The sequence below is a fragment of the Penaeus vannamei genome, chromosome 37 (genome assembly GCF_042767895.1).
Source record: "Penaeus vannamei isolate JL-2024 chromosome 37, ASM4276789v1, whole genome shotgun sequence".
NCBI classification, from domain to species: Eukaryota; Metazoa; Arthropoda; class Malacostraca; order Decapoda; family Penaeidae; genus Penaeus; species Penaeus vannamei.
This window is the reverse complement of record NC_091585.1, coordinates 1,790,469-1,802,968: the sequence shown is the minus strand read 5'-3', so window position 1 is coordinate 1,802,968 and position 12,500 is coordinate 1,790,469. Positions and strand designations below refer to the sequence as shown.

Sequence of the window (12,500 nt, the reverse complement as noted above, 5' to 3'; positions counted from 1 at the left end):
TATAGTGAAATACGTTAAAAAAGGATAATCATTAACAGATGGTGTATATCTATGGAGAAAATATTATACCTAAGTACTAATTAGTCACATACAAATAAAATACACTATGCGCGCAATGGAAAGATATCTAATTGCATTTAATCATAAAAAGATAATTCACAAGATGGAAAGATAGTATTTGTAAGTATATAAAGAGGATGTAGCGAACATAGGAACATAGGAAGTAATGGTGTTTATGTTCGCTAAAATGGCTCTTTTAAAAAGCATAGATGTAATTGTAAAATAAAGAATAAAGAAAGAGATAGACAGAGATAGAATGAGAGATGTGAGAAAGCTAGAAAACAAGAGGGGAAAGAACAAAAATAATGAAATAGATTATTGAAAAAGAAAAAAAAAACAATCTAAAGGGATAAAGGGCGAGAAAGAGAGCGTGAACGCAAGGGTGGCATTAAAGAGTAAAAGAAAAGGAGATGAAGAGCACATGAGAGAGCGACGAAGAACGAGAGAGACAAAGAGACAGACAGATTAGGAAAGCGAAATAAAGGAGGAGGGAAGAGGGAGATAAACAGAAAAAGAAGGGAAGCGAGAGAGTAAGAGAAAAACTGAATGAGAGAGAGTGATTAAGGGGAAAAGGCAAAAGTCAGAAGGAGAGAAAGATGGAGAAGGCGAGAGCGAGCGAGAGAGAGAGCGAGAGCAAGAGAGAGAGAGAGAGCGAGAGCGGGCGAGAGAGAGAGAGAGCGAGAGCGAGAGTGAGCGAGAGAGAGAGAGCGAGAGCGAGCGAGAGAGACTGAGAGAGCGAGAGCGAGCGAGAGAGATTGAGAGAGCGAGAGCGAGCGAGAGAGACTGAGAGAGCGAGAGCGAGCGAGAGAGATTGAGAGAGCGAGAGCGAGCGAGAGAGACTGAGAGAGCGAGAGCGAGCGAGAGAGACTGAGAGAGCGAGAGCGAGCGAGAGAGAGAGAGCGAGAGCGAGCGAGAGAGACTGAGAGAGCGAGAGCGATCGAGAGAGAGAGAGAGAGCGAGAGCGAGCGAGAGAGAGAGAGCGAGAGCGAGCGAGAGAGACTGAGAGAGCGAGAGCGAGCGAGAGAGACTGAGAGAGCGAGAGCGAGCGAGAGAGACTGAGAGAGCGAGAGCGAGCGAGAGAGATTGAGAGAGCGAGAGCGAGCGAGAGAGACTGAGAGAGCGAGAGCGAGCGAGAGAGATTGAGAGAGCGAGAGCGAGCGAGAGAGAGAGAGCGAGAGCGAGCGAGAGAGAGAGAGCGAGAGCGAGCGAGAGAGAGAGAGCGAGAGCGAGCGAGAGAGAGAGAGCGAGAGCGAGCGAGAGAGAGAGAGCGAGGGCAAGAGCAAGAGAGAGATAGAGAGAACGATCGAGAGAGAGAGCGAGAGCGAGCCAGCGAGAGATAGAGCGAGAGCGGGCAAGAGAGAGAGAGAGAGAGAGCGAGAGCGAGCGATCGAGAGAGAGAGCGAGAGCGAGCGAGAGAGAGAGAGCGAGAGCGAGCGATCGAGAGAGAGAGCGAGCAAGAGATAGAGAGCGAGCGAGAGAGGAAAGGAAAGCTAGCGAGAGAGCGAGAGCGAGAGCGAGCGAGAGAGAGAGAGTGAGAGCGAGAGCGAGCGAGAGAGAAAGAGAGAGAGAGCGAGAGCGAGTGAGAGAGAAAGAGCGAGAGCGAGCGAGAGAGAGAGAGCGCGAGTAAGAGAGCGAGGGAAAGCTTGAGAGAGAACAAGAGCGAGAGAGCGAGAGAGAGAGAGCGAGAGCGAGAGAGAGCGAGCGAGAGCGAGAGAGAGAGAGCGAGCGAGAGCGAGAGAGAGAGAGCGAGCGAGAGCGAGAGAGAGAGAGCGAGCGAGAGCGAGAGAGAGCGAGAGAGAGAGAGTGTGTGTCTGTGCGAGGTCCTAGCGTCCCTGTCCTCGTTCTCCTCCATCATCAGAGTGCGTGAAATGACGGAGGGGAGAGCGAGGAGAGGAGAAGTGGCGGAGGAGAACCGCGAGGAGGAAAGGAAGCGAAGGAGGAGGTTAAAGAAATCGGAAAAGACGATGTGTGTCTATATGCATATGTATATATATGTGTGTGTGTGCAGATACACACACACACACACGCATGTATCTATCTATCTATCTATCTATCTATCTATCAATCTATCTATCTATCTATCTATCTATCTATCTATCTATCTATCTATCTATCTATCTATCTATCTATATATATATATATATATATATATATATATATATATATATATATATATATATATATATATATATATATATATATATATATATATCTATATATATATATATATATACATATATACATATATACATATATATGCATGCATATATATATATATATATATATATATATATATATATATATATATATATATATATATATATATATATATATATAGAGAGAGAGAGAGAGAGAGAGAGAGAGAGAGATAGAGAGAGAGAGAGAGAGAGATAGAGAGAGAGAGAGAGAGAGAGAGAGAGAGAGAGAGAGAGAGAGAGAGAGAGAGAGAGAGATAGAGAGAGAGAGAGAGAGAGAGTGACGAAATGAAAGAGAGAGAGAGAGAGAGAGAGAGAGAGAGAGATAGAGAGAGAGAGAGAGAGAGAGAGTGACGAAATGAAAGAGAGAGAGAGAGTAACAGAGACACATGCACCGAATTTTAACACATAACTTATATGTAAACAATTAAGACACATGCATATACACACACGCACAAACACATACACGCAGACACATACGCACACACACACAGACACGTGATAATTAGTTTGTCACGGTGGCTTATCCCGCCGAGACCCGTGGAATGAGATGCCACACCCCTCTGCCTACCCCCTCCTTCCCTCCCCCTCCCTCCCCCCTCTCTTCTTCCACCTTCCCTCCCAGCCCACTTTTTATTTTTTATTATTTTTTTTTTTCACTTCGTACCCCTCCTCTCATCTTTCCTTCCCCCTCCTCTTTCGCTCCTCACTTTCCTCTCCTCATCCTCATCTCATTCCTTTCGCCTTCTACCTATCACATTCTCCTTCTCCTATCTCCCTTCCATCTCCTTTATTTTTTTTTCTTCGATTTACTTCGTTTTCAACGTTCTCTCCCCTCTTCCTCCCTCTCTTTGACACCTCCCTCAATGCCTACCTAGCTCATCTCTCTCCCCTGTTCTCGTTCCCCGTCATCTCCCCTCATTCCCTTTCTTCTCTTCCCTATTCCTCCCTTCTTTCCCTAATTTCTTTCGTTTATTCCTTTTTAGCATTATCTATATCCTTTTTAACTGTACTTCTCCAGTTTCTCTCCTTTTCCCATTAACTCCTACTTTTCTTCTCTGCTCTGCCATCTCCCTCTTTCGCTTTCTCACCCTTCTCTAGTAACCTCCTTTTCCATTCTCTCTTATTCCCGTCCGTCTTGTTGTTGTTGTTGTTGTTACCATTATTATTGTTGTCATGATGATAATGATTAATCATCCTTGTTATTATTATCATTGTAGCCATCATCATTATAACTGATTGCCATTATATATATTTTTTTGTTATCATTGTCACTTAATTGTACTTTTTTATCATAAGAATTTTTAAGCTGAGAATTAATCTCTTTTTTCCTCAATTTGTCTTGCCTCTTGCATCCCCCTTCCCTTTCTTGCGTCTCATTTATCACTTTCTTTCTATTTCCCCTTCGCGTTTCCCCTCTCTCCTCACCTTCCCTTTTCCCCCTTGCGTCTCTCTCGCCCTGTTTTCATTAGGTTAATTCAATAACTCTCGCCATCAATGTTGCTCTTCCCTCTCTTTTATTTCCTCTCTCTCTCCTTCCTCCATTTTCCTTTTTAGTTTGAGTTTTATTAAGATTTTTCCACCGTGCTCTCTTCCTTCTTTGTGTTTTTGTGATCCTCCGGTTCCTCTTTGTCCGTTTTCCATCTGTTTTTGTTTTAGCTTTTTGTTTTGTTTTACTATCCCTTTCCTTCCCCTCTCTCTACTACAATATTCTTCGTGTCTTTCTTATTTCATTCTTGATTTTATCTCTATTTATCATGTCCCGTGTCCCCACTGTCACTGTCTTCCTCTACTTTATACTTCTTTCCTTCCTCGTTTCACCATTCCCTATTATTTTTTTCTCCCCTCCCTCCCACCTTTTTTTTTTCTATCCATCGCTTTATTTTTTTCTTTTCTTTTCTTTCTAGTTTCACCCAGCTCTCACTAACTACCAATTTCTCTCCTTTCTCCCTTTCTCCTTGCGGCTCTTTAGACCCCGCTTTATTCCACTTTCCTCGCTCATCTATTTTCCCCATTTTCCCATGTTTTTTTCCCGGTTTCTCTCCCTTTTCGCCTCCTCTTATCTCCTCTTTTCTTCCCTGTCTTCCTCCCTTCATCATTTTCCCTTTCTTCTGCTTGTGGCTCATCCTCTTACCCTCATTTTTCTGTCTCTCCCATCGACAATTTCTCTAAACTCTTCCCTCTCTCCCTAACTTCCTTCTTCCTTCCATCTCTCTCTGCCTCTCCCTCCCTCCCTATCTCTCTCTCTCTCTCTCTCTCTCTCCCTCCCTCCCTCCCTCCCTCCCTCCCTCCCTCCCTCCCTCTCTCTCTCTCTCTCTCTCTCTCTCTCTCTCTCTCTCTCTCTCTCTCTCTCTCTCTCTCTCTCTCTCTATATATATATATATATATATATATATATATATATATATATATATATATATATATATATATATATATATATATATATGTGTGTGTATATGTATATATGTATATATATATATATATATATATATATATATATATATATATATATATATATATATATATATATATATATATATGTATATATATATATATATATATATATATGTATATATGTGTATATCTATAAATGCATATATATATATATATATATATATATATATATATATATATATATATATATATATATATAGACATATATATATATATGTAGATATCTATGTCTATATATATATATATATATATATATATATATATATATATATATATAGAGAGAGAGAGAGACAGAGAGAGAGAGACAGAGAGAGAGAGAGAGAGAGAGAGAGAGAGAGAGAGAGAGAGAGAGAAAGAGAGAGAGAGAGTGAGAGAAAGAGTGAGATATATATATATATATATATATATATATATATATATATATATATATATATATATAGAGAGAGAGAGAGAGAGAGAGAGAGAGAGAGAGAGAGAGAGAGAGAGAGAGAGAGAGAGAGAGAGAGAGAGAGAGAGACATGTATGCATATATATATATATATTATTCTTTCCTTTTTTACCTCCCTTCTCCCTAACCCCTCCCACCTTCTCCCTAACCCCTCCCACCTTCTCCCTAACCCCTCTCACCTTCTCCCTAACCCCTCCCACCTTCCCTTAACCCCTCCCACCTTCTCCCTAACCCCTCTCACCTTCTCCCTAACCCCTCTCACCTTCCCTTAACCCCTCCCACCTTCTCCCTAACCCCTCTCACCTTCCCGTAACCCCTTCCACCTTCTCCCTAACCCCTCCCACCTTCTCCCTAACCCCTCTCACCTTCTCCCTAACCCCTCTCACCTTCCCCCTAGCCCCTCCCACCTGCCTCGCCCCCTCCCATACCCCTCTCTCCCTCCCACCTTCTCCCTAACCCTCCCACCTGCCTCTCGCCCTCTCACCATCTCCCTAACCCCTCTCACCATCTCCCTGACCCCTCCCACCTTCTCCCTAACCCCTCCCACCTGCCTCTCGCCCTCCCACCTTCTCCCTAACCCCTCCCACCTTCCCCCTAGCCCCTCCCACCTAGGCCTCGCCCCCTCCCAAACCCCTCCCTCCCACCTTCTCCCTAACCCCACACACCTTCCCCCTAGCCCCTCCCACCTGCCTCGCCCCCTCCCAAACCCCTCCCTCCCTCCCACCTTCTCCCTAACCCTCCCACCTGCCTCTCGCCCTCCCACCATCTCCCTAACCCCTCTCACCATCTCCCTAACCCCTCCCACCGTTCTCCCTAACCCTCCCACCTTCCCCTTAACCCCTCCCACCTTCCCTCTAACCCCTCCCACCTTCCCCCTAACCCCTCCCACCTTCCCCCTAGCCCCTCCCACCTAGGCCTCGCCCCCTCCCAAACCCCTCCCTCCCACACGCACTCACAGTAGACGTTGATATTGGAGTCCACTTCCCCGATGGAATTCTTGGCGACGCAGCTGTACTTCCCGATGTCAGCTGCTGTCAAGTCCTTGATGGTGAGTCTCATGCGGACGGCGTAACCTCCGGGCTTGTTGTGGACTTCGCTCACCTGGTACTTGTCCGTTGACATGAGCATCTCTCCTGCCGAAGGGAAGGAGGTAAGGTGTGAGGGGACGCAAGGTGTGAGGTGAGTGGATGGATGAGGTTAGAGGAGATTTGAAGGACGAGGTGAAGGGGGATCGGATTCGACTGAGGGGAGGGGATTGGGTGAGGCTGAGGTGAGGGGATCGGATTCGACTGAGGTGAGGGGATCGGATTCGACTGAGGTGAGGGGATCGGATTCGACTGAGGTGAGGGGATCGGGTGAGGCTGATGGGACGCGGAGTGCGAGGTGAGGGGAAAGGGTAAGGTTGGCGGAACTTAAAGTTTTAGGTGAGGGGATGGAATGAGGGAGAAGGGATTCGAAGGAGGTGATGAGCGGATGTGAGAGGATTCTGGGGATGTGAAGTGTGAGGTGAAGGGAAGGGAGGAAGTTTGCGTATAGTACTTCTCGTTGAAGCAACACGGAGCTCAAGGACTTATTCCCCGTATTCATGTTGACAAATGTGGAGAGGTATGAATGAGAACGAATATCTTCACAATACGAGAGATGTATTTTAACCGGTTTCGATTATATCTTCGTGTTCTGACGATGATATATAATCGAAACCGGTTAAATGCATCTCTCGTATTGTGAAGATGTTCGTTCGCATTCATACCTTCCCACAAGGATTTATTTCCTGTTTTCACCGTAGTTTCGTGTTTCGTGACATAATATTTTGAAAAATCGGACGGACACCGATTTACTGATTTACAAATTTTCAACGCTAGTCTGACGGCCAGTCGACTCGAGTGCAGATAATCAGTTTCAAATTAGCCATATTTTGTTTTTATGCTTTTAGTAGCACAAAAAATGACGAAAAGTACATATTTTACTTAAAATCTCTAATATAACTTTTGTTGACTTTATGAATACGTAAAAATATTGATAATTTCTTTAAGCGAATGACACACGATAGTTTGTAATTGCACTCTGGGAAGCACTGAGATAACCGGGGAGAAGGAGCACTCCGGGTCTGCTCATCGGCGGCTCCTCTCGGTCCTCCGATTCGGCCCAGACAACCGCTCTTCCGGCTAGACCTGCGCGTTCACAAGGCCAGCTGAGCAGCGTCTTAAGGTCAGTGGATGGGGGTGAGGTTTAAGGGAATCTGAGGGAGTGGGAGGAGTTCGACGGGATGAAAGGCGCGAGGTGAGGGCAGGTGATGAGTCTGAGGTGTCGGCCTGTGATGACGAGAGAAGTGATGAGTTCCAGATATTCATGCGTGAAGTGAGTTTAAGCAGAGGGTGTGGGGTGAATCTGAGGTTTAAGGGGAGAGTGTGGGAGGAGTTTGAAGAGATGGCTTGAGTTTGAAGGGAATTGAAGCGTAAGGATGGTATGCGTTTTGGGGGAAGTAAGGCGAGGGGATTGGGATCTACGGTATGATGTTAGGGCATAAGATGAGTTTAAAGTGATGAGTTGTGAGGATGGGATGAGTTTGGGGAGTGTGGGGATAAAATGAGTGTGAGGAAATATGATATGTGGGGGGGGGGGTAGGAGCTGTATGGAATGACGTGAACTCCAAGGGTGTAAGAGAATGAGCCGTGTTCATGTTAACAAATGTAGAGAAGTATGAATGAGGATGAATATCTTCACAATACAAGAGATGTATTTATTCATATGATAAGAGAATGTGAGGTTTGACCGGATAAAATATATCCGAAGGCCAGTCTTCTTGTGTCTTTGGTTAGGCTAGATTAGTTTTTGCTTGTTTTTTTTAAACTGTTGGCTGTTTTCCTTTTTTTATCTGTTTGCCTTATTTGTTGTTTAACCATATTTCCTTCTAGTTCTCAGGGACGCATCAGAGGTTATACTGAAGTCGTAACTAGGATTTGTATTGAAGTTTGTCAAACATATTTTTCAAAGTTGGTTGTTGGTCAACCTTCTTAAATATGTAATATAATATTACGACATTTCTTTAGTAGTTTCTTAAATTAAGAATGGTAAAGAAAAGGATGTTCTTCACCTAAGAGTTATAGCACCTGAATCAGATAAGATATGAAGGTCCACTCCTTGAGACGTGTTCAGACAACGCCAGTGACAGCTCAAGACGTCGAAGGAGACATTCCTTGCCGTTAATTACAGTCATAACAATCAGCGACCCTTCATCATTTACTCGAGGTCGTGCATCTAAAACTCTACGGTCTGCGTTGCCCCATTTAACTAACTCTCAGGCATCTGTTTGCCTGGTTGCTGATTTTATCCTGCTGATTACATATCGTAGTTAGAAAGTATGCATTTAATTGATGGGTTATTTGTCCATGTAATTCCAGATAAGAAAATAATTTGACATTTGACATGGAAAACACATCTAAAGTGAGATGGGTGAATGGGAATCTTCGTTCATTGTTGGTTTGTTTAAGTTAGGAGTCTGTATATAGAACTATTTGGTGTGTGGGGGCGGGGCTTTACCTAATGGAGTGATTCTTTCATACATTAGAATGACCTTGTTTCTTCGCGAGATGCTTTGTGGTGACAGAGAGTGTAGTGCTTTTTGTTTTGTGTACAAGGTGAAATAGTTCACTTTACTTATTTCTACAGTGAAATGAGCTGTACAACTTTCGTTTATAGTGTGATGTTTCGTTTACAGAGTCTATTTAGTTTGTTTATATAGTAGAATGTCTACCTGTCCACTACATACAATATGGAGTATATATGAAATGCCTTTCTATATAATTCATATATATATATATATATATATATATATATATATATATATATATATATATATATATATATATATATATATATATATATATATATATATATACTTTTTGATGTTATTGGGTAGCGGCATTGTAAAAAAAAATCTTGTTTAGATAATTCTTGATTTTGTTATATTCGCATAGTAAAATGGTTGATTTAGCTTTGTTCATATCGTGGAATGGTGTGTTTTGTTTTTCATATAGAGGAATTTTTTGCATTCAAATTTCATATCATGATCCTATTGATAACTTATTTATATAGTGAATTTCCTTATGTTCTCTAGGTAGTGAAGCCAGATGATACGTCTTCATATTATGAAATGACTGATTTTTTTCTAATATACATAATGAAATATTTTGTTGAAGAGGAGAAATGGTTTATCTTATCAATATGATAAAATGATTTAGTTATCTATATAGTTGAATACTTCTTTTTTTTATTAGGCAGAATGAAATAACTTTTTGAAAAACAAACTGAAAAGGCTTATGTTTTATTCGTTGTACAGTGAAAAGTAAAGAAAAAAAAAAGAATTATACCTTCTTTAAACTGACCTTGCTTGTTGCTCCAGAATGTCACTGGTTTGGGTGCAGCCTCCACCTTGCATTCGAGGGTGACGTCACGGCCATAGGGAGACCCGATCAGCTGATTGGGAACGTGGATGACAGGATGGACTGGAAAGGAAAGGAGAGGAGGAATTAATGGCAAGAGAAGGCGAGGCCAACAGACTGATCTATATCTAAAGACATACATATACATATGCGTATACATACATACATACATATATATATATATATATATATATATATATATATATATATATATATATATATATATATATATATATGTATGTATGTATGTATGTATGTACACACACACACACAAACACACAACCATACCCCTCCACACACACACACACACACACACACACACACACACACACACACACACACACACACACACACACACACATACATATATATGTATATATGTATATATGTATATATGTATATATATATGTATATATATATATATATATATATATATATATATATATATATATATATATATATATATATATATATATATATATATATATATATATATATATATATATATATATATATATATATATATATATGTATATACACATACACACACACACACACACACACACACACACACACACACACATATATATATATATATATATATATACATTATATATATATATATACATATACATATACATATATATACATATATATACATATATATATCTATATACATATATATATATTTATATACATATATATATATATCCATATACATACATATATACATATATATACATATATATGTACATTTATATCTATATACATATATATATCTATATACATATATATATATATATCTATATACATATATATATATATACACACACACACACACACACACACACACACATATATATATATATATATATATATATATATATATATATATATATATATATATATATATATATATATATATATATATATATTTATATATTTATACACACACACACACACACACATACACACACACACACACAGGCATATATATATATATATATATATATATATATATATATATATATATATATATATATATATATATACATATATATATATGTATACATACACACACACACACACACACACACACACACACACACACACACACACACACACACACACACACACACACACACACACACACACACACACATATATATATATATATATATATATATATATATATATATATATATATATATATATATATATATATATATATGTATACACACACACACACACACACACACACACACACACACACACACACACACACACACACACACACATATATATATATATATATATATATATATATATATATATATATATATACATATTCATTCATATATAAATGTGTGTGTGTATACATACACACACATACACACACACATATATATATGCGTGTGTATGTGTAAGCACATATAATGAATCGACAAAGATATCGATCCTACACACAAGATCGAGCTCCCAAAGAGCCTCTAACTCACAGTGCACATGCAGGACAACCCGCTTCGACACCTGCGGAGGCACTGTGTTGCGGGCGATGCAGAGGTAGGCGCTCATGTCGTCCCTGGACACGCGCTGCAGCTTCAGTTCCTCGCCCTCCCAAGTCCTCACTGTTGAGAAGAAGTGGGCGGTTGATTTAGGGATTGGCGATGCTGAAAAGGGCTGGAAAGACCAAGAGTAATGGATACCGTCTGTAGATAACAAAGATTTAATTGATGCGATGCTGCGGAAGTAATGTGCTTCCATGGCTACAAGTCACGGTCTTCCTCAGTGTCTAGTAAAAGGGAAATCGATATATTTATGAGGATTTGTAGTTAAAGTACTAAAATAGGGAACAAGTTGGATCTTATGCTTTCACAAGTCAAAGGCTAAACAAGTCGGATGTTGAAATAGAGGCTTTTGAAACCACAGGCGAAGGGCCTAAACAAGACATGGCTTAGGAACCCAGAAGATTTTAAGAGTAAAGAAACAAACGTTTAATAGTCAAGGTTAAAGTTAGTTAGAGCTGTAAAAGGTTAGAGTTCAAGGGTATAGGAGGTTAAGAGTTTAGGAATTCAGCGGCAGAATAGGTCAGGGGACAAAGTGCTAGAAGATGACTTTAGGAATTTCAAACGCATCATAGGTGATGTAAAATGCTGAATAGGTTACGCTTTGGGATTTAAAAAAAAAATCAACATATCTAATTAGCTTTAAAGTTAGTTTCTATCAACATTACTGCTATAGGTCTCATGAGCATGAAATGATGAACATAACATTGCTGTTACCAATGTCAGCTTTGTCACCTAACAATCATTACTGTTATCACTAATTTAGTTATTATCACTGCAAACACATGCAGGGTAAGTTAAAATAAGCACAACATGCCTACCTACAAGCACTAATTAAAACCTACTTCCACCTGCCTCTCGTAACAGATATCCTGGGGTCAATTCACACACCGCCCACTCATTTTACGAACAACCCGTCTACGTTATACACTCTTTTGCAATAACAATACCAAGCACAATACACAAACTGATCTTGTGCATCTACACCCGTCCACAACACCAAGCACAACAACCACAACTTATTCACAGGGGCACACCCACTCCGCTACACAAAACCCTCCTTTTACACTCACGCCCGTCAACTCACCTTTCATAAACACCAAGTACAACCATCCACGTACGACAACCACATCCAGCTTCCACAACAACCTGCTCACGGGGACACGCCCACTCCACTATACAATCTCCACCTCGGCAGAACAAGCACCCACACACTAGCCATAACCCTCATCCATCTAGCCACAACCCTCACCCAACCAGCCCTAACCCTCATCCAACCAGCCACAACCCTCATCCAACCAGCCACAACCCCTCCCCACCAGCCCCCCCCCCCGCC

General features: G+C 40.7%; 1 protein-coding gene across 1 annotated transcript in view; it reads right to left on the bottom strand.

Annotated features, from left to right (window-relative positions):
• The window catches only part of LOC113814705 (lachesin-like), a gene marked incomplete at its 5' end in the record, with an annotated part of 27,904 nt that overhangs the window by 1,403 nt on the left and 14,001 nt on the right, over nt 1–12,500 (bottom strand). Inside the window, 3 exon segments of the mRNA XM_070115277.1 lie at nt 6,114–6,290; nt 9,543–9,662; nt 11,099–11,227. Coding sequence (XP_069971378.1) covers nt 6,114–6,290; nt 9,543–9,662; nt 11,099–11,227 — 426 coding nt within the window.